The following is a 24,041-nucleotide window of genomic DNA, read 5'->3' as shown; positions in this document are numbered from 1 at the left end:
TACGTAAACCTTAATATGTGTGATAACAGATTTTGGCTTAGACTCTACTTGAGGTTATGCATGCATATATTACCTTTCCAAAACCTAAATAACTTTTGCATTCTAAATTGCTAGTCTGATTGTATCAGTTGTAAATTGCTGTGCTACAAAACATCCCCAAAATTTGTAGCTTAACAAAATTCATCCATGAACTCACAATACGTGGGTCAGCAATTTGGGTTAGGCTCAACTGGGCAGAATTTCTGTTGGTCTTGCCTTAACTCACTAATGCGATTTTATAATCTGGTGGCTGCAATGAGGCTGGATGACATAGAATGACCTACATTTTGGTGACTGGCTGTCTTTCATTTGATTCTCCACCATATGCATCTTCAGCAAGCTCCATGAAGCTTGTTCACATGGTGTGTGCTTTCTAAAAAGGCAAGAGTAGAAACTGCAAGGTATCTTAAGGTCAAGGCTGGGAGGTTGCTCAGCATCATTTTCATTACATTCTACAGTCAAAGCAAATCACAAGACATCCAGTTGAAGAAGTGGAGAAATAGACTCTGTCCCTTCATGAGTGGAGCTGCAAAGATTTTGCAGCATTTTATAGCTACCACAGTGATATTATTCATACAGGATTATGAACCTGCTTTTTCACAAGAGGGCAAATGTCAAAACTATCAAGGAAAAAAAAGTCCTGTTTCTACTGGAGTGTCTAATTCTGAGAATGAGTTTTGATTCTCTAGATGATAGAAGATAAGGGAAAACACCTGGAGTGAGGTATTAAATAAGTGATTTAAACAAGGAAGAACATTGTTAAAAATCTATAGCAATCACCAAGAGAATGGAGAAATGGAAGTGAAAGTAAATAGAAAGGATGGTGTTATAGGGCCATGTGAATAGGGTGTTTAGTGGGGTAGTTTCCACCTTGGTAAGACTGCTTTGTGGTTTTTGAGCTTTAAGTGAATATGGACGCCCAGGAGCTATTCTCCTGGGAAAAACAAGTGTCAGAGAAAAAAGACAAAGCAATGGAAATGGAGGGAATGTTTATGAAGGGGGTGAAAATTATATTCATCAATTATTTAAAGTGGAGCAGAAGACACAGTGGAAAAAGCTCAAAGAGGGTTCGATGTAACAAAAGAAAGGTGAGTCTATGTTCAGGTATTTTGAAGGAAACTATCTGAGCTTGAGAATATTTGATACAATTATTTTTTTTTTAAAAACCTCATTTTTGCTGACAGAGTGACATGTCTCTAGCTGTTGATCGTGATCAACAAAGGATATGAAGACCTTGGGGAAAATTTTTGTTTGGTTAATAAAGAAAGGGCAATTAAGACATCATGGTACAAAAATAAATCAACTCAATGACCTGGCATCTTAGACCTGGCAACATATCAAAAAGGAATAATAAATATTAATCTACTTTTGTACAAGGACGAGTTGCATTTAATTCTGAGCTACTATAGTTTCGGAGATCCCAGGGTAAGAACACACTGATGCTGGAAAAAGACTTAAGTTGAAGAGGAAAAGGGGAGGTGGCTGCCATTCTAAGGATGTCTGGAAAGAGTTACACCTTTTCCCCTGTGACCGGATTATTGTACCCCTGTGTGTCTCAGGCTGAGCCAAATACCTGAAAGTCACCTTTCAGTTTCCTCTTTCCTTCCACCTCACATGCACTTCATCAGTTAAAAAAAAATTGTTTCTTACAGAGAAGACCAGAGAGAATCTTGAGAAAGATTCTTCCCTCAAACAAGCAGGGAAAGGGGAGTAGCTACTCCTGGAGGAGGGACTTAAAACTCCTCCTGGACCCTTCTCTCTTATTCCTTTATGGAAAAAAAGCCCTAAACTCTGTATTTGGGAATAATATGGCAACCAGCTCTCACTCTTAGGACACTGTAGAAAGCCCAGTGCAGCTGGACGAAGGTGTGGGTTTTGGCCAGCAAAGCCCATGGCAGAAGAAAGAATTACTTGAGACTTAAGTCAAGAGAGATGAGAGAGAGCCAGAGACCAGCTCCCTGAGACCCCCTTAGACTCTCAAATTTATTGAGCACAATCTTCAAACAATCAGAGTGACATATATCATGGGAATTTGAACAAAGTAAGGCGTCAGTCATAAATCTTAAGCAATTTAAATAAAAGGTTAAACTGTTCTAGGTTACGACATGCTAAGAGATAACGAAAGGGCAGGGAAGCGTAGGAATCTCATGAATCAGAGACAGCCTGTTCTAGACGAGCAAAGCATGCCCAGCTGTTTTCAGCAATGTGGTCCTACAACTTGTTAACCCAAGATTGTGCTCCCACACAAAGGTAAGATAAAAACTCTGTAAACATGGATAAAGGGCAAGAATACCTGGCAGGAAGCCCTAGACTAGAACAAGAGGAAGGTAAACAGGACTTGTGCTGGCCCATCCCTGACTGGCACCTCCCTAACTTGGAAGCTTAATCAGAGAAGGACTCCTCCTCCCCTAACCTCCACCAGACCAACAAGTGGCAAGGAAAACAAGCATGAGATACTCTGGGAAAGATAAAGAGATAGACTCAACTTGAAGCGTAATCTAAAATCTAAAGATAAAGGCAGGGAAGATTTTTTTTTAAATCTTCTGGCAAAGCAGGCCCCAGTATAAAATGCAAGGCATCATTAGTGTAATTTGAAGTCTCTAGTTCACTTATTGTGATCATAGCAACCAAACAAATACCACAATGTGCTCAACCAGATTTACAGTCCCCTACACTACAGGCTTAACACAAGGAAATGTATGCCCAGATCCAAGCAAAAACTATTAACTATTCAATAGTTTTAGCTATTCATCTCAAGGACTACTTGTCATTTTCTAGCTTCGGTGTTTTTTTGCCCTGAGTTAATCACCCTTGTCATTTAACTGTAGATTGGGAACTTTGAGAGCCAAGTACACAGATGACAGCCAAGTGCCAACCTTTCAAGCAGATTTTTCTAATGATACCAATCTCAGGCTTGCTATAAATTCTTTTCTGCAAAGATCAGTAAATGCTCATATCTTTCTATTTCTAGATGAATAAGGTCAAGATAGATGTGTAGGACTGTACTTTAATAGGCATAAAAACACAATGTGAATATAATAGCAGTTTCTGAAAGTGTTTAAAATATTGACTCATTCAACATTAAAATTTTCAACAGCTGTTTTTCAATTATCATGTGAATAGCAAACTATATTGATGATGTTATTAAACAAGGGAAGTACCCTATTTTATTTCATCATTTTCTTTATTTTTTGAATTGAAATATAGTTAATTTACAATATTATATTAGTTTCAGGTGTATGACATTGTGATTCAACATTTTATTAGATTATACTCCATTTAAAGTTATTACAAAATAATAGATTTATTTTATGTATGTGTTTATATGTACTGTGCTGTACAATACATCCTTGTTCATTATTTATTTTACATGTAGTATTTTGTAGCTCTTAATCCCTTACCCCTAACTCCCCCCTCTTCCCTCCCTCTCCCTCTGGTAACCACCAGTTTCTTCTCAATTCTTGAGAAAGCAGCCTGTTTTCATTGGTAAGGCTGTCCCTAGGGGCAAGAACAGTGTTGCTATGCTAGTGTAGAAGCAAATACCGTGACTTCTTCCTCCATTTCCCAATAAAAGCGCTGTCACAACCTCAACCCTTAGCTCTGGCGTGATGGCTTTCCTTCACCCTTGGGCCTGTGTGCTAGTCAGCTGCATTTCTGTTTCTTTAGTAGGAGAGTTCAGTCTCTCAGATCTCTATCCTCCACTGTGGAATGAGAGTCCTGGTCAGTTCAGTGACTACAGGGTGGAAAATGGAAAGCACATTATCGATCCCTGGGTGTACCCTGAGAGGATGGGGATGTATAAAATCCTCGTGAACAAGACAGCCAGTTATTTTGAAAAATTTGCACCAGATAATGAACAAAATATTTTATGGGGATTGCCTTTGCAGCATGGCTGGCAATATACTACAGGTAAGAACGACTCTTGTTTTCATTCCAGTATAGCCAAGCTGTAACTGGGACTGGGACTCTGTACATATCAGACTATGTTTCTGAAAATTGATTAGTTTATTTTTCCTCTTTTCCCCCATTACCATTATTTTCTACTTCTCTTTTTCTTCCATAAATCTCTTTTGTGTGTTGCCTGTTTTGACTAGAAACTGCAATGGGACATATGGCATAGATGTTGAACAAAAGAGACTTCATATCTAACCTACTGGGCATCCTGCAAATATTTATTGAACTCCTACCAGGTGCCAGTCTTCATTCTAAGCACTGGGAAGAATAAAACTGTCAAGAAGATAAGCATTAAAAAACAGAAGGTGATGTCAAATTAGTTGGAATGTCTTAAAGTTCTATTTGTGTTTACCTATACATGGAAATGGAGACAGGCAAGGAGTGGCACCTTGTTCATGAGGTTGTTTCTCTGCAAATGATTGCTTCCTTTGGAAAATTAAGTGCACTCTAGGGTTTAGTTAGAAGATATGTTTAGGCAAAAGATTCATGAGTTACAAGATATTTAGGCTGACAGAGAAGCTCATGAAAGAGAGTAGTGCCTCCTTCATTCCACACTGATAACACCACCAATAAGTAAGTTTGTTCTGTTCTGATGGAAAACACATAGGGAGAAGATTAAGATTTATCTGAGATCTGAGTAGGGGTCACATACAGGAGCTACTGGAGATGGCAACTCATCCACGTTTGTCAGGGGATGTCTTGAGACTCAGACTGACTCCTATTTATCCGACTTTCCTCAGAATTGAAAAGATCGAGGTCCAGGAGACAGCATTAATATATAGTCCACTGTGGAGACATGCCAGTCTCAGGGAGCCTGGAGGCCAGCAGTAGATGGAGGCTGAGTGGGCTGATAGATTAATACCCTTCTTACTCTTTCATTACACTCACATATCATGATTAAGCCTGACTAAACTCATCTAATAATGGGCTTAGATGTTTCCAGCATTTTCTAAAAGTAGCTATGGGGTTGGGGTAGATAAGTATTTCAGACAGTTTTCTTGTCATCAAAGGTGTTACAACACAATTGAAACAGAAAACAATAAATAACAACTCAAGTAAAAGTTAGAAGTGCAAAACAGGGGACACAGTAGAGTCAGCTGGAGTAATCAGATAAAAAAATGGATTTAAACTGAGACTTGAAATGTGGGCAGAATTTCACTGGGGAAAAAAGAAATGAAATCTATTAGAGAATAAAAGAATGAACGGAAACAGTGTTTCTCAGGCGTGGCTGCATCTTGAAAATAATTACCTAGCATTTAAAAAACATCAGTGCAGAGGTCCACCACCAGAAATTCTATTCTAATAATGTGGAAAATTAAGCTAAAGACTTGAGCTTGGAAATAGCATGGCATAGGTATACGTGATTGAGTATAGGGTATCGTTCTTTGTGTGTGTGTGTGTGTGTGTGTTTGTGTGTGTGTGCAGTCTGAGAAATACTCGGTTAGGAAAATTCACACTCCTAATATTCATGCAGGTTAACAGATTCAACATTCTTTATCAGTTATTGCTTTGAGAATGATCAGATTAGGAAAGCTGAGTGATGGAGAATAATGAGATGAAAAAGAAAAGAACTGAAGATATGAACGGAAAAGAGATGACCAGAACTAGCAAAAGAAAGAAGGAAGGTGATGAAATTATAGAGAAATGGAAGGAAAAGAAGGGGAGTGCACAAGAGAAGGGGTAGAAACAAAAGTAGAAGATGCAACAGATGGGTCAGTAGAGGTGTGACAGCCAGGGAGCAATTGAAGAATCAAGGGAGAATGAATCTGATTTCTTCAGGCAGAAGTCAGGGAAAAGAGGACGTTAGCAGGAGTGGAGATAAAAAATTGTAGATGAGTCCAGTAAAACACTGAAAAAGTGCAACAAAACAGAACAACTCTTCTGGGAGCATCAGCTGACAAGAGGAAGGAAATCAGAATCAGAAGGATGAACAAAAGATCAGAAAGAGGGATGGCAAAATGACATAAAATGAACATGAACAATCAGAGAGAGATTGAGAAAATATCAATTGTCATTTGTGAGGAAACGACTATACTCATTGGAAGAAACACTTTTCATGTTTTCTTTTATCACTTAACACAACCACCTTATGATGGTTAGTTATGATTAGTTAACATTAATATCCTCATTGTATAGATAAGGAAATTCAGGCATAAGTGATTATTTATTTAGCCAAAGTGAAGTTAGTAAATTACAGAGCAAGGATTTGATTTGGACTCCAGGTTTCTTTCAATCTGTATGCATATTGCTTCTCTAAGTTTGAAGGGAAGTAGAAAAAGGAGTTGAAGAGAAAATGGTTACAAAAGCAAATAATATTCAAAACAGATCATTCAAAAGTAGAATATTGCGGTGATGTTAGATAGAAGAAGAGAAATTGGTTCTGTGATGGGAAATGAAGAGTAAAGAGTGATAGGAAGAGAAACGAGTCATCAGAAGATAAATGTGTGTGCAACTTTGCAAACAAAATGCACCTAGGTAAGCAACGATTATAATCAGTTTCAAAATGTGCATAATAAATAATCTATGCATACTCTCTTTTCCAGGCAGATTAGTTGATCCCAGCGGAAGGACAGACTGTGGCTATGAAACTGGAGATCATTTGTGCATCTCTGTGGACAGTTGGTGGGCTGGTAGGTTCCTTTAAATAGCAAAATAAGTAATAACCTCCCTCCACCAAATTATTCAACCTGACATCTTAGGGACAGAGAAAAACAAAAGCAGCACTATTCCTTTGTGAAAAGGAACCTACTTCATCCTATACCTTGTGGGCTTTATGTCACATTCTAGGATTTAATGGCCACCATCTCAATAATGATTCCTTCCGACACGTTTCACACAGGGACTGAAAAAACGACCTGCAAAGGACAATGGCCTCTAAACAACTAGAACTGGCAGTCAGGTGGGAGGTCCCACTGGTCAGAAGAGAAGAGTCTCCAGGATGGGGAAGGATGAGAAACGAGAGAACAAGAAAATACTACTTTTTCTCATTTTGCTCAGACTAAATGTGTTTCATTTTGTAACTCGTAAACATGTCAGAGATTAATCTACCACAAATCATTCTATCCATCAGTAATCTAAGGCCTCAGACAGACATTCAATACCAAAACAGTCAGAAAGTATTTTCTAATTCCTTAATTTTATTTTGTGTTTTAGTAGCAAAACTAATTTACACACAATTTCTTAGAGCTATTTCTCAATAATTAGAGACAAAAGCATATTAAGTTTTACTTTCTTGAAGTGACACATATGACATCCACCTTTGCATATTTTTCTCATGTGATACCAATTGATTTTTTTCAAAGACTCACAAGTAGTCATGGCCGCAAATCCAGAATTCAGGGTTCTCCTTTCTCAGATTGACTTTGTAGTTTGCAGTATCAGCCTGCTACACTGGGGGCGCAGGACTGTGTTCACAAATGCATGTGTTCACAAATAACAAATGTGTTTCACCAATGGGAATCAGTACAATAAGCTTTACAGCCTACTAAACCACAATGTCTCAATCTGCTAGAATAGGTTATATTTAGAAAGAAATTTTAAAAATCTTAAATTATTTTCAGTTTAATTATCCAAAGATCTATTATCAACATTTATCTAACATTTTTGCTTTAAAGACCTAATATAAGACAATGACTTTGTGACATCATGGTTGCACATTAAACTTGGTTAAAGAAAATACAAAATATTAACACTATAACTGCATTAAGATAATTTAGGAAAAAATGTCACATTTCATGGTAAAACCTCAGTGGTGGTGTAGCATTCTGTGCATAAGTAGATACCTTTCTTCCATTTTTACATCATTCTCTGAAAGAATGAGTTATTACCAAATTCATTAAAACTACTTTTTGTTTTAAAATATTGTCATCAACTACTTTAACCCATATTCTTTTATGATTGTAGGGTTATTGACAGAAGCATGTTACAGTTTTCTGTATGATCCTTAGGGAGATTTTCGAATTTTTTGCAGTTACTTTTTTTTCATATGTTTCTGAATCTTTGAGTTTTTGCTTAATGGTTTACAGATTCCTTAAAAACATCCTCTATCACATTATTTAGCGCTCATGACAATAGTAAGTATTTTGCTTTTACAGATATGAATTACTTTCTATCTGCATTACCCTTCCTTGGTGCAGTTGATTCTGGCATAATGGGGATATCATCAGATCAAGTAATGCTTTCGTCACCACCCAAGGATCAGACGAAGTTTTGTCTTGATGTTTCTAGTTGTCAGTCATCCTTTCCTCAGACAATGAGCAAGTGGAATACCTTTTACAAGGTGCTTTTGTTAAGTTTTATAACTTATTCTCTTAGGAGGTGGTAAGAGTTTGGGTTTTTTGTATAATACTTTTTGTTTAGTTTTTAATGTGTATTATACAGTATAAAAAATCTAAATTTTTATGGAAGTTATAGTAATACCATTACATTACAGCAGGGCGTTGCATGTCATTAACACCCTCTGAACCAACATAACATTAACACAAAATCTATCCACTCACCTCACCCTAAATAAACCATATGTAAATATGAGAGCAGACAGGTTATCTCACTGGATGAAAAGATGATTCTGGTAAATTGAACCTTCAGGTCAACTGAAGTATAACACTTGGGAGAACTATAATTATGCAGTTGGTTTTAGAACAGTCAATTAACTTATTTCAACTGAATTGATCAGTGGTCATAAACTGGTAGAATTAAACAATTATATGGCAATCAAAACTAAATATTCAATGACCAAAATAAAATACAATGTTTAAGCATAGACATGGGCCAAAATCAATGCAAAAAGATAGAGTTGCTAGTTCTATAAATTATTAGCTCATTATTTTAAGTATGATTAAATTAAATATTCTAGTAGTTTTCATCTTTTCTTAATCTTAAACTTTTGTGGTAAGTTCAACTAAGGTAACAGAAGAACAACTGATAAACAAAAAATAACATTCTCTTGGCCAGTATAAAATATGGACTTACGGGAAAACATATGAAGTTCATCTGTTTCATAAATGCATTTAATGTTACTACTAACAATAGATCATTATTATAGTCTTTACAGGGTGCTAGTCACTGATAGCTTAAATTAATCCATAGAAAAAATTTCTCATCTTGTGTAGAATGTTGCTAAATTGTAAATGTGAACAAAATTAAACTGTAGGGAGAGGAATTGTTATAGCTGGTCAAACATTAATTTCTTCTCTTTGCTGTAGCATTTGCAGTTAACGTCTAGTAGCTTTGATGACTTATTGAAGTACTTATGGGATGCACATACCTCAAGCTTGAAAGATGTCTACAAAGTTTTTGAAGATAGGTAATTTTTTGTCTTATTTATTGTTTTTTATCCTTTTAAAGTGACTATCAATCTTCCTATTAAATATTATATTTAATCATCGGGGATTTTTATGATAAGGTATAAATGTTTTAGTATGATCAGGCTTAAAATGTGTTTTATGAAGAATGGGCAAAAATTTGAGGGAAAAAACCCTGTAACAACCAACCAGCTAACCAACCAACAAACAAAACATGCAACCAATTTGTCTCTAATAAAAAAAAATTATCTATGTTAATTTTATCATAGGCACATAATCTGATAGGCACATACTTGGGGCAAAAAGTCAACTAGCATCAGGATTACCACACAAAATAGCCTAGAAGATTATCAGGCCACTCCACAGGCACACCTAGATGTGAAGCTGTAAAAATGATTTGTGCTAAGATGTGAATAGCACTGTATAAGTCAGTGTTCTCCAGAAATACAGGCCCATAGGCAATGATAGGTAGATACATAGATAGGTAGGTAGACAGATAGATATGCATTGTAAGGAATTGGCTCCTATGACTATGGAGGATGACAAATCCATAATTTGCAAAGCCAATGTCAAGTTTAAGCAAAAAGCCTGTAACTGCTGTAGTACCAGGAAGAGCCTATGTCCCAGTTTGAGAGCCATCAGGAAGGAGAATTCTCTCTTATTCACAGGAAGATTAACTTTTTGTCCTCTTCAGCCTTTCAACTGATTGAATGAGGCCCATCCACATAATGGAGGGCAAGCTGCTTTACTCAGTCTATTGCTTTAAATGTTAATATCTTCCAATAACACCCTCACTGAAGCACCCCAAATAATGTTTGACCAAATATCTGGGCACCCTGTGGCCCAGTCAAGTTCGTGCATGAAATCAACAATCATGGGCTCTGTCTAGGGGGTGGAGTCAACCAGCAAGAGTGACATATGGGATAGAAATCTGTGTATAGTTTAAAACATGGACAGCAACAACAAAAAAATCAGGGCTCATTGGTATTGTAAAAGTAAATTTCTAAATCCAGCAAGAATGTCGGGTACCTCTTAGACCATTGGTTATTGTCTTGCTCACAGATGCCGTCATCCATCCAGTAAGGTAAATAAATAACCTGTTCACAGATTCACAGCATGTTTCCTCCCCTACTTATGGCTTCAACAACTTACTGGTATTAAGTTGGGCAATTCAAACAGCGATAAACTCAGTTTTCTCATCTTTGAATCTGTAATAATAACAGTACATGCTACATCGGATAATTTGGGGGATTAAATGATACATCAATTCATCGTGCTTAACATGCCACTGGCACATAAGCAGCATTCCATATAAAGTAACTATTATCGTCAAAACAAGAGTCAGTAGAGGGCAGTTGTGGAGAACATGAGCTTTTTAGAAGCCAAATTGCTAGTTTAAATCCTGACTCTGCAATAAGGAACGTGGCCCTGTATTGCATCCAGCTCTTCGCACAGTCAACAGCCATTGAATGTCAGCGTCACATGGCAGTAAGCATTTATTGCTCACTGTCTGAGGCTTGGCTGGGCAGCTCTGCTGATCCTTCCTGAGCTCACAGAGTGTTGGCTGATTTTGTCTGGCCCCACGGGGTGGGTAGGGAAGCTTGGCTCTGCTCCACTATGTCTCCCTCTCCGTCAGGCAAGCCTGGGTGTTTTCCACTGTGATGACAGAATGGCAGGAGACTTGAGAAACCAAATGTGAGAATGCATGTTAAACTTATGGTGTGTCAAGTGGGCTAATATTGGCCAAATCAAATCTTATGGCTGAGCCAGGGGTGGGAAATTATACATCCTCTCTTCCCCTGCCTTTTTTCCACTGTAGGAGGGAAGGGGCACTGGAAAATGACATGCCAAAAAAATAGAGAGGAGTGCTGAATTCGTGACTAAGAAGAGCCAGGTGCTTGTAAGGAACTCTGCTGGGGAGACGCCAAGCCTGTACTTAACTAGGATTCGGGGTGATGAGTGTTCTAATGGTACCATGTAGGGGAGCAAAGGACAGGGAATTGATTCTGGGGGATATAGAGAGTACTGAAGAATCGAGGCCCTATTTGCAGTCTGCTTCAGCCTGGGGACCTTCCTTGGAATCTCATGCGTTAGTTACTTTAGGTAAAAAATATACTAGGAGTTGTTTATTTACACGAGACAAAACTGAGCTCTGTGTAGTCTACATATACTTAAGTCAAACTCTGTGGTCCTGGATGGTCAGATTGGCTGGTACATGTCCATGGTTTATGTTTTTAAATGTTTTAAATTAAAATGAGCCTTTAAGGGTGTATTTTTCTTTCTCTTTGACCACATCTTAACTGACTTATTGGTTGAATTGTTCAGTAACCCATTCAACTGAACAATGTGAAAGGCTTCCATTAAATTCCACTTGTGCTCATATGCCCTCTGTGTCTTGACCTGGTGCCCTCATCCCTTTCCTCGTTTCCTCATGTTGCTGACTCCCTTGCAATTTGTTTAATCCACTGTTACTAGGGTTAGGTGGCCATTGGTCAAAATCCTTATGAATTCACACTGCTGTTACTCCTTACTTCATTGTCAGCTGTGATGTGACTAAAGGCAATCAGCTGTGAATCCGAACCAGACTCTTCTCTCATCAAGCGTTCATTGCACCCAGTCTTCTACTTCTGGGTGTGGGAGGCAGTGAGAAGCCCATGTGTATGGGAGCCAAACACAGCAAGTTTTCTCCTCCGGCTTATGTTATGGATTGCTTAGAAACATAATGCAAGCATTTTCTACTTATTAGACCCTCCATATGCACTGTACTGTGGAAACAGAGAAATTATAACATAACCTAATTAATAAAAATTTCAATATAATCTAGTGAGAAAACAAAATTTTTAATGTATGAGTGATATAGTGCTTTGGGAATATAGAGAAAGAGGAAATAGTTGATTCCACCTCAGCTGGGCTGGAGAAGTCTGTGAAGGAGGTGACATCTATGAGGAGACTTAAAAGAGAACATAGCTGGTGAGGAAAGCGTGGAGCAGACAACGTTTCAAGGGGAATAACTGTCAAAACCTGCAAGTTGTTTTGCATGCTTAGACCAGAGGGGGACAGGAGCTGTGAATTATATAGTTATAAAACTATTTATTACACTCTTAACCTTTCCAATGTAATAATTTGTTCTCTAAATAGGTGAGAGGGTTTGGCTACCGAGGAGGCTCCACTAGGAAAAAAGCACTTATTTGGAAAATCAGACAAGAACATCAGACATCTTTCTCTCTAGGATACTCAGTGTTTTGGGGCTTTCTGACTTCAAGAATCAATAGTTTACAAAGGATGTCTGAGTTTAGGAAGAATTTTGTCTTGGAACATTTGATCTTTATCTGCATATTTCTAGTCCTCAGTTATGGTCTAACATCTGGTTATTATATGATTTCCAACTGTAAGGTATCTGATTAAAAGAGATACACACTCAAAGCAAAATATAAACAATTGATGGGATGATCCTTTCCAAATTTAAAACTTTTAATTACCTACATATCTTCAAAGGTAGGTCCTCAAACCATCACATCCTAAAACTAAAAACTACATTCTTAGTTTGTCAGCAGAAAGTGATCTTTCCCAGAAAACAATGAAGCTGAAATTCCGAGTGGACTAATTATAATGGTACATGTTTCCACTCGTCTTTTAGGTTGGAATATTATTCTGAACCAGAAGCAGATTTTGGAAGAGATTGGTGTGTGGCTTTGGACTATCTAGCTACATCCCGCTTTCCTACAACGTTTATTAGAGTGTCTGAGTTCCAGAAGGCCCTGCCACCACGAGTGCTTGTCAGTGGGGATAAAGCCCCCTTCATCAGCAACTTTACCGCCCTTCAGAACACAGTCCTGCTTGGTCTAAATCTTCTTCACAAAGTGGATAGCGCTACAGGTAAGAGCCTTATAAACAATACCTTAAAGAAAATCAGTATTTCTTTGAACGAAGGAGGGAATAATGATTATATCAGAGGTATGTATTGCTATAACACATACTCTCAAAGAAAGTCATGATTTCTTGCAGATATCCACCCCACACATTTTGGTCATGGGTTGTCCTCTCTGATGGGTTCCATTGGGCAGCATCCCACAGTCCTGCAATCCTTGTAACTAACCCTATTTTCTTGAGACCAAAGAAAGAATCCAGAGGCAGCAATGGAGACATCAGCAATTTATTGGACAGGGAATCTTACAAGTCAGAGGCAAAGGTCCTAGAGTGATACCCCACCGTGGATAGCCAATGGCAATCTTAGCTACACAGGGGAGGAGGGGGCTGTCAGTTATAGGGGGCATGGTGTCCAAAGGGCTCTTTGGTTGCCAGGGGGACTGCTGGAACACTCCCTGCCCTCCTTCCCCCTCCCCTCTAGATCTTTGGGTTAGCAACCATTGTGAGGGCTGCTGTTTCCTGTTGATAACAAACATACATGAGCCATCCTGGTCCGAGGGCTAGAACAATCCTCAGCTAGGAGTAGGGCTGATCATGTAGGCAGTTACTGATTAAAGTTTCAGCCCTTGATGGGGAGACAGTTATGCACATAAGGTAAGGGTAAGGCCGAGTCAGGTCAGGCAGAGGATGTACAGATAGCAAGAGAGCAGCCATATAGGTCCTTGTTGACCCACAAAGCTACCAGATTGCTTCAGGTCTACTTTTTTCATCTCCAAACCCAGATACATGCTTTTTGTAGTTCTTTTCTTTCACTTTAGTATCACTCTTAAATTTAGAAAAAAATAAAGGAATCTCAAAAGAAAACCTGCCACAGTTAATGAAAAAACTAGCAAACTGACATATGTGAGTTCCCTCTATTCAGCCTTTGTAGTCTGGCAGAAGTATTCTGCTCCAGCCCCTCAATTGTAGGGTTTCCTAGCAGCGTGAAAAACAGAAGGAATCTTTAATTGCAAGTTTGCAGTACCATATCATACTAATTTTCCAGACATGCTCTAAATGCAGTGAATCAAAGTTAAAACATAATTAAAATATTAGTATTTTTGTACTAATTTAAATAAAATAGAAACAGACTCACAGACATAGAAAATAAACTTGTGGTTACCAGAAGAGGAAAGGGAAAGATGGAGGGATAAATTGGGAGTTAGGATTTGCAGATACTAACCACTATATATAAAATAGGTAAATAGCAAGGTCCTACAGTATAGCATGGGGAACTATACTCAATACCTTTTAATAGCCTATAATGAAAAAGAATATGAAAAGGATTTATTTATATGTGTATAACTGAACACTATGCTGTATACCAGAAATTAACACAACATTGTAAACTGACTGTACTTCAACTTTTAAAAATTAACATTTTTAAAACAAAAAAGAATCTGAAAGATTTAAAAGACATAAAACAAAGTAATCGACAGATGACTGGATAATGAAGATGTGGTATATTTATACAATGGAATACTATTCAGCCATAAAAACCAACAACCTAATGCTATTTGCAGCAACATGAATATTCCTGGAGAATGTCATTCTAAGTGAAGTAAGCCAGAAAGAGAAAGGAAAATACCATATGAGATCACTCATATGTGGAATCTAAAAAAAAAAAAAAAACCAAAACAAAACAGAAACAGACTCATAGACATAGAATACAAACTTGTGGTTGCCAAGGGGGCAGGGGGTGGGAAGGGACAGACTGGGATTTCAAAATGTAGAACAGATAAACAAGATTATACTGTATAGAACAGGGAAATATATACAAGATCTTATGGTAGCTCACAGAGAAAAAAATGTGACAATGAATATATATATGTTCATGTATAACTGAAAAATTGTGCTGTACACTGAAATTTGACACAACATGATAAAATGATTATAACTCAATAAAAAATGTTAAAGAAAAAAACAAAAAAAAAACCCAAAGTAAATGTCAAATATATGTTTTTGAAATCTTATTTGCATTAGGTTTAGTTACAAATAAACCCAAACACCTCAGGGCTTCCTGCAATTGCAGTTTCTTCCTGCTGTAGTAATGGTTCCAGGGCAGTGTATTCAGTCAGTGGCATCTTTCCTTCACTCAAGGAGGAGCAGACTGAAGATCCTTCCATCTGTGGTCCTTCCAGCCCCTGGCCTTTATATTACCTACATCTCACCAGCAGAAAAATACTATAGTGTTGGAGACAGCCTGGACATTCCTCTCACTTCCTCCTATACTCTATTGGTATGAGACAGTTGTATTGTCCCAAATCTGGGTGCAAGGGGTTAAGGAATTAAATGGCTGCCGACGAACCACCTTGGGTGACAAATCTACACCATGAAAGGAGATGTCTGAGTTTTGGGAGTCACCTAGCCATCTCTGACAAATTATTACACAGCATGATTGTTTTCTAGACCTGGATCCTATAAGCTGGCTCTTTCCTGTTCGGATGTAAAGGGTAAAGAACTGAGTCAAGAGTTGGAAGGTCTTGAAAGCTTGGAAGCCCCATACTACAAGATTTTATTACTGAGATTTAGCTTTGGATTTAATATGTGGTTTTGAGTTGCTTTCACAAGAAAAAAATTGGAGATTAAATGTTGGAAACTACTGATTAAAAGAAAGTGACCTTGATAGCATAATTGTGTAGATATCACATAACGAGGCATTTACTATTATCTAGTCACTATTCCCATGGCCAACCATTCCTCATGCTCCCAGTGACACACAGAATTCAGTCGTAGTGACAAAGGCCATAGGATTTTCAAATAAGTAGAGAACAGAGAAAAAAGATATATGAGAAGCAAACAATTGGTAAAATACAAACATTGATATTTAAAAATGAGCATTTTAAATTAATTCAATAGAAATACACATTTACATTCTCAAAAATCCTTTCAAGATATCATTTAACTGGAGGCAGGGGTATAGCTCAGTAGTAGAGCATGTGCTTAGCATGCACAGGGTCCTGGGTTCAATCCCCAGTAACTCTATTTAAAAAAAAAAAAAAACTATCATTTAACTACTTTGTAGTCTCCTGAAATGTTTTATAATGCTTTTCACAAGGAACCTGAGTTAAATTCATTGAATAAATAAATAAAATCAAGTGTTTCGGGCTTCAGGTAAGCTCTTTAACATTTTTATGGATGATAAGAAGTGACATGGAGTTTTTATTTCCTTTATTTGGTTTTGTTTATAAAAATATTTATTTATTTATTTATTTATTTATGTTTGTTTGTTTGTTTTAGTTTTGTTTTGTGGGGAGATAATTAGGTTTATTGACCCAGGACCTCATGCATGCTAAGCATGTACTCTACCGCTGAGTTGTGTCCTCCCCCGGAGTTGTTTTTGTTTTGTTTTGTTTTTATTTTTTTTTAAATAGTTTTTATTGAGTCATAGACATTTTACAATGTTGTGTCAAATTCCAGTGTAGAGCACAATTTTTCAGTTATACATGAACATGCATATATTCATTGTCACATTTTTTTCGCTGTGAGCTACCATAAGATCTTGTATATATTTCCCTATGCTATACGGTATAATCTTATTTATGTATTCTACATATGCCTGTCAGTATCTACAAATTTTGAACTCCCAGTCTATCCCTTCCCACCCCCTCCCCTTGGCAACCACAAGTTTGTATTCTATGTCTATGAGTCTGTTTCTGCTTTGTATTTATGTTCTTTTTTTTTTTAGATTCCACATATGAGTGATCTCATATGGTATTTTCCTTTCTCTTTCTGGCTTACTTCACTTAGAATGACATTCTCCAGGAGCATCCATGTTGCTGCAAATGGCGTTAGGTTGTTGGTTTTTATGGCTGACTAGTGTTCCATTGTATAAATATACCACATCTTCTTTATCCAGTCATCTGTTTATGGACATTTAGTCTGTTTCCATGTCTTGGCTATTGTAAATAGTGCTGCTATGAACAGTGGGGTCCCCTGGAGTGTTTAATTTCTAATTAAGTAAATACTCAACAGCCTCTCCATCTACAGTGTTATCAGCTTTTAAATCTTTATTCCACACATTCTAACAATAGAGAGCTCATATTAAAGTTGAAAAATAATATTAGGTAATAAATAAGTAGAAAACAGAAAACTTGCATAGGTTTTATGCTTTTTTCCACGGGTGATATTTAAAATGAAGACCAAGTGAAGTTTCAAAACTGTCAGAAGCTGGATTCATGGTAATATAATTCAAAGTGCTTTGAAAATTTCTTGAATTTGATGATTCAAGGCTAAGGCCAGCTAACTCCTTTCCTGCTCCCATCCTAACCAAGAAGATCATTGCCTCATCCTCTCCCATTGCAGTTACTGCCACCTGTTCTTTCTTGAATGGGGACCATTGTTCGCTGAAGTGCGATGTGTGAAGAGGTGGGTGAAAATGAGCCTGGGCGTCTCAAAAGCTTCAGTTCCGGTGGAAACATTAGGGGCTCCTGAACTCACCTGCTTCCATGGACACACCAAATCTAGAGCTATATACGAAATAATTCTCTCTGGAAGAAATCCGGAAACTAGCTGAGTGACTCCTACACATCAGATGAATGAGGGGGAAAACAAACAAAACAAAGATACACACCTAAACAAGACAGAGGAGCTGCAGCACAGTCTTGCCACAAACCCCACCCCTGGCACAATGACACACACTTGGAAGGGATCTCAGGACTCCCACTTTTTCCATGAGTAGTGAAGGGTCGGGTTCCTACATCTGACATCACAACTTTTAAGACTTCCACCTGAGAGACAGGGCCCTGAAACATCTATCTTTGAAAAGCAACAGGGCTTGCATCCATGGGACCCACAAGACTAAAGTGAACTAAGAGACACTTCTTACTCAGCTTGTGCAAACTCACTGTGGCAAACACATCAGAGACAAGGGCAGAGGCAGCAGACTGAAACGTGCCCAGTCTTTCCATGAAAGAGACCTCTTTCCTTATCATAAAGCTGCAAACTGAGGGGCAGGCTTCTAATTTAACACACATCAAGGGGCTGGCTACAATATTCTTCAGAGACTGGGGACCCAGTGGGTGCCATCTTCACACTCTTCCCCAGCCTCACTCAAGTTGCTGATATCTCCTGGAAAAGAGCTTGTGCCCCCATCTGGTGCCCCCCTTTTTTTTTTAACAGCTCCTGCGGGGGATACCTCTTGAATGCCTGGCTTTGTTTTCCAGGAGAGCTTAAGTTCATGGGTCCCACAGGACTGTAACAACAAAAAGCTGCTGCCCGACAGTCCAGCTTACAATCAGCCTACATCTTGGTACTAACTGAGATCCTCCCCTTTGGCACACTGACAGGTCTTGGCACACCCTCAATTATGGGGAGCCTCTAAGAATAAAAACCTGCTTGGACTATCACAAAGGACTGAGAAACAACCAATAGTTGAGGCAGGATTGAATGATGAATTTCATCTCCTATATGAGGCTACTCCTTTAAGACAGGGAACAGTGACTGTTTTATATAATGCATAGAAATCAACACAGAAAGTCCAGAAAACTGAAGAAAAAAGGAATAATTTTCAAGTGAAAGAATAAGATAATGCCTCAGAAAAAAGTCCCTAATGAAACAAAGATAAGTGATTACCTGATGAAGAGTTCAAAGTAATTGTCCTGAAGATGCTCACTGAGAGCAGAACAATGCATGAACAAAGTAAAAATTTCAACGCAGAGATAGAAAATATGACAAAGTATCAGACAGAAATCACAGAGCTGAAGAACAATGATTGAACTGAAAAATTCAATAGAGGGTTTCAACAACAGACTGTTGAAGTGGAAGAAAAGATAAATGAACTAAAAGACAGGGTGGTGAAATTCATCCAATTAAAGAAGCAAAAAGAAAAAAAGAGTGAAAGTAGCTTAAAGGACTTATGGAACAACATCAAGTAGTCCAATATTTGCATTATATGAGTCCCAGAAAGAGAAGAGAGAGAGAAAAGGGCATAAACTTTATTTGAAGAAATAACAGCTGAAAACTTGTTTAACCTGGGAAAAAAAACAGACATTCAGATCTAGGAAGCCCAGAGAGTTCCGAATAATAAGAGCCTAAAGAGACCCACATCAAGACACATTATAATTAAATTTGCAAAAGTTAAAGACAAGAAGAGAATCTTAAAAGCAACAGAAGAAAAACAACTTGTTATGTTCAAGGGAACCTTCATAAGACTGTCAGCCGATTTTTCAGCAGGAGCTTTGCAGTCCAGAGGAAGTGGCAAAACATATTCAAAGTATTGAGAGGAAAAAGTTGTTCTCTACCTGGCAAAGGTGTTCGCCAGCATTGAAGGAGAGAAAGAGTTTTGTGCACAAGCAAAAGGTGGAGTTCAGCACCAGTAAAGCAGTCTTACAAGAAATGGTAAAGGACTTTTTAAGCTGAAATAAAGGGTGCTAATTAGTAATAGAAAAACATAAAATATAAATCTCATTGATAAAGGTGAAATACAGTTAAATTCAGAATAATTTAATTTTGTAATGGTGGTTATTCATATATAAATCTAGTATGAACGTTAAAAGACTAAACTAGTAAAAATAACTATAATAACAATTATTTGTTAACAGGTACACAAGACAAAAGATGTCAATTGTGACAATGAAAGCATTAAATTTGGGGGTGTGTGAGAATAAAAATGTAGAACTTTATGATGTGTTCAAACTAAGTTGTAGACTGAGAGTAGACTGTTATAAATACGACTGTGGGATCGTCACCAGTTGTGGGTTCTGGCCAGCAGAAGTCCCGCCGAGATGGAATGAATTACTCAAGACTCTGTGGAAAAGTCAAGAGAGCGAGAGGGAGTCAGGAGCCAATTCCAGGAGCCTCTCAAATCTCCCATATTCATTGAGTACAGTCAAAGGAGGAATGCAGGAATTTAGGGCAGGACAGGGTAGGATCAGAATGAGTACAAAGGCTTTGTTTATTGTTGGTGTTTGGCTCAAGGTCAGAAGACCCTTTTGGTGAATCATGTTCATGTAGAGCCTTTCAGCTTATCAGGGCGGAACGTATGAGAATCAGCTGCTTAACAACTTGGACTCAGTAGGCTGTGCCTGTCTTAGGTTGCCCCCCTCAGGGGATCTTACCCGTCATTGGCCTTCTCACCTCTGAGTCTGCAGCTTTTTATAAGTTGTTTACCATTCCAGCCCAAGGCTGTTTTGGGGATAGAAGACTAACAGCTGGCACGGAGTGTTTATAGCCGGGGGCCTGGGTCATTGCTAAAACCTCAAGGCGGTTACTAAGCACATCTTCTTTAAGGAGATAAGCGGCTGGGATCTGTTACAATTTGTTAACCCAATCATGGGTTCCCACATATAACATATTTTATGTAAGACTCATGGTAACCACAAGCAAAAATCTATAGTAGATACAAAAATGGTAGAGACAGGAATCTAAGCATACCACTACAGAAAATCATCAAATCACAAAGAAAGAGAGCAAGAGAAGAAAGGCACAAAGGTATCATAAAACAACCAGGAAACAATGGAAAAAATGGCAGTAGTCCAAGCCTATCAATAATTACTTTAACTGCCAATGGACTAAATTCTCCAATCAAAAGACAGAGTGGCTGAATGGATTAAAAAATAAGACCCAGCTCTATACTGCCTACAATATACTGACTTCAGCTTTAAGGGCACTCAGACTTAAAGTGAAAGGATGGAAAAAGATATTCCACGCAAATGGAAATCAAAAGAAAGCTAAGTTAACTATACTTATATCAGGCAAAATAGACTTTAAGACAAACATTGTAATAAGAAACAAAGAAGATCATTATATAATGATAAAGGGTCAATCCCACAGGACGATATAATATTTATAAGTATTTATGCACCAAACCTAAGAGTACCTAAATATATAAAGCACATATCAACAGATCTAAAGGGAGAAATAAACAGCAAAACAATAATACTAGGGGACTTCAACACGCAACTTTTATCAATTGATGGATCATCCAGAGAGAAAATCCGTAAGGAAACATCTAGGATCAAAGAGTATTTTGGAGATTATCAGAGTTGGCAAACCACTGACCCAAGAATGGATCATGGCATTTTTGTTTGGTCTGCAAATATCAATATTTAAAATATAAAATTATTTGTGAAAATTTAGTAATGATAAATTTCATGAAAAAAATCTAAATTTCTGAGATTCTTCTAAAAAGCTTTATAATACAGGGTATGGTGGGTCTACATTTCTGCACATCACCAAACTCCTGAAGTTGAGTAGCATTTGCCTCTTTTTGAAATAGTTTTATAGCTATCATCACTACTAATTTATCTGATTTCCAACATTTATGTTACCATCCTGTCCTCTGTAGGCATTAGATTTTGCAGTCTCTAATATAAGTAATGATTAACATCATATATATGAGTTAAATCCCTCAAGGAAAGAGTACTGGTATTTGAGAGGGATCAGTAGAGCATTCTTTTTGGCCTCACCTAAAATCAAAACCAGTTGAGACAGGCAAAGGAGAGAGTGAATGGAGGTGGAACCTCAGCTTCAATACTGGAAAACAGTTGGAGAATATGATTTAGATATGCAGCACCAATGTTCTTCCTACTGCATACCTCTTCTCTAGCCCTCGGAAAGGCCACCCAAGGGAAAGTCTGCAGAGTAGGTTAGCATCCTAGTGTCACTTCCTCACTAGTCTAGATAGAAGAGAAGAAGAGCTTTGCTTGGGTCTTAGGACTTTAGTAGGTTAGCTCTAGCCAGTTAAGAAGCATGAACCAAATGCTGTCACCCACCAATCGGGGAACATGCTGTATCTCCATGAAAAGGAGTAAAGGATATTTATGAAGATAGCTCTTCATGGAAATTAAGCATTATCCTCCCATCCCCAAAGGGCCTAGGGGAAAAAAAGAAGTATACCTGGGACCAAAGATTCTGGACACTTCTAAACGGTTACCTCTTGTACATTAACAGATCTAACCTAAAATATTTCTTCTTTTCAAAAATTGTTTTTAAAACTTTAACTTATTTTCTCTTTATTCAAAATGCACTTTAATTGTAGCTTTTACTGATTTATTTAAAAATATATTTAATATATTAAAACTTAAAAAGTCAGTGACACTTTTTTGAAATATTTTACTTTTATTATATAAATCACATAATATTCTTTTAGGAAAATTAGGAATTGCAAAAAGAAAATTTAAGAAACTTATCCACCAATCTTATCTCTTAGAGAAAATTTTTTAATTTTTTATTTCTATTTTTTATTGAAGTATAGTTGATTTACAATATTTCAGGTGTATAGCAAAGTGATTCAGTTATAATACATATAAATTATATATATATATAATATATATAAATAATAAATATAAATATGTATTCATTTTCAGATTTTTTCCGTTATAAGTTATTACAAGATATTGAATATAGTTCCCTGTGCTATACTGTAGGTCCTTGTTGTTTATGTATATTGTATATAGTAGTGTGTATCTGTTAATCCCAAATTTAAAATTTATCCCACCCCTCCCTTTCCCCTAAATGACACTTATTAAATGAAAATATGTCTTATTCGTTACCATCTTTCTTCATCTATATCTCTTGGTTCTTCACCCAATTTTTAAAGTCACTCTTTGGTGCAAATTTATATAATTTTTTAAAATACATAAAACAGTGAACATAAATGAATAAATAAAAACTTACATTGTACAAATGAAATCATACTCACTGCTTTGCACTATAGTTTTTACTAGGAAATTTTCATGGAGCTTTTCCCATATTAGGACATACTGATCCAACTCCTTCTGTTTAAATGACACATAGTGTTTAATAAGCATACCGTAACTGGGGATATTATTTTCTGTTATAAGCTATTAGCAATAATGTAACAATGGCATTTTATGTATACTTTCCTTGCCATTATTTATTATTTTACAAATAAATTTGTCAAAAGGAAATGAATTAAATTCGGTGGGTCATATACTGCCAAATGGTATTCAAAAAAATTATCAGGAGTTTACATTTTTGTCATAAAACTATTAGTTAAGGTTCCTGTTTTCTGCAACATATTATCATATAGCAATTTCTATAATTTGTGTTAGTGTATTATGCAGAAAATGGTACTTCACTCTTATATGAATTTAAAATTCTTTGAATGAGTTCATGTGCTCTTCCCAGTTTTCTGGGTAATTACTTATATATCTTATTGATTTTTATATGAAAAGCTGGTCAATTAATTTTAAATTCAAAAACTTTATGTGCATAATTATCATGTAATGTATATATATATTTGTATCCAAAATACTTGGAATTTTGTTTAAAATAAATATTTTAGCAAATGGGCATTAAATTTACATGTAATAATTTTATATCTTTTCCAGATTCATTATCTTTGACTGTATGGAAAATTTTAATGAAGACACATGTTGCAAGGATGGTAGTTCTAGAGCTTTTTGAAACAATCCTTGCTATTTTTAATCCAACGTTCTTGGAAATGGTTAATGAATTAGAAATGAACAATTCTAATTTGTTGAGAAACAGTAATTTCAAAGTTTAACACTATCCCCACCATATAATTTTCTTGTTTCTGCTGTTTTTGATTTATGCTTATTTGTTAGGATTTTGTCCAAGCATTCCTAATTTATATTCAAATTAACACTATGATTATTTTGCTCAATTAATAATTCTTGATTTTTGCATTCATCAGCATTTAAAGTTTTATGGGATCTAAAGAAGATTGTACTAAAGTATCATAAATCACTAAGAAATTAATCAGCAGACAATAAACTTGTATGGCTCTTCTCTTGTTATCCTATGTAAACTGATTTCATGAAATTTAAAGCAATATATCTTGCTGAATTATAACCAAAGTTCGGATCATTTTAAAATAAAGTACTGACAGTCAATTAAAATTTTAGAACTCAT

At 36.8% G+C, this 24,041-nt stretch overlaps 1 protein-coding gene across 1 annotated transcript; it reads left to right on the top strand.

Moving 5' to 3' along the window:
- Window positions 1-3,459: 3,459 nt before the first annotated feature.
- On the top strand, window positions 3,460-23,673 carry C6H6orf58 (chromosome 6 C6orf58 homolog). Its single transcript, XM_031456287.2, has 6 exons — window positions 3,460-3,948; window positions 6,537-6,623; window positions 8,088-8,272; window positions 9,198-9,298; window positions 12,934-13,172; window positions 23,498-23,673. The coding sequence occupies exons 1-6, from the start codon at window positions 3,648-3,650 to the stop codon at window positions 23,671-23,673; spliced, it is 1,089 nt and encodes a 362-aa protein (XP_031312147.1). The 5' UTR covers window positions 3,460-3,647.
- The last annotated feature ends 368 nt before the right edge of the window (window positions 23,674-24,041 follow it).

Source organism: Camelus dromedarius, chromosome 6, assembly GCF_036321535.1.
Source record: "Camelus dromedarius isolate mCamDro1 chromosome 6, mCamDro1.pat, whole genome shotgun sequence".
In the NCBI taxonomy this organism is placed as follows: domain Eukaryota; kingdom Metazoa; phylum Chordata; class Mammalia; order Artiodactyla; family Camelidae; genus Camelus; species Camelus dromedarius.
This window is presented reverse-complemented; position numbering and strand designations above follow the sequence as displayed.

What these genes read in the sequence shown, in the direction of transcription:
- C6H6orf58 (XM_031456287.2), top strand. Translation starts at nt 3,648, where the DNA reads ATGGCTTTCCTTCACCCTTGGGCCTGTGTGCTAGTCAGCTGCATTTCT. An exon ending in TGGCTGGCAATATACTACAG is followed by an intron (nt 3,949 to 6,536) that starts GTAAGAACGACT and finishes TCTCTTTTCCAG; the next exon opens with GCAGATTAGTTGATCCCAGC. An exon ending in TACAAAGTTTTTGAAGATAG is followed by an intron (nt 9,299 to 12,933) that starts GTAATTTTTTGT and finishes CTCGTCTTTTAG; the next exon opens with GTTGGAATATTATTCTGAAC.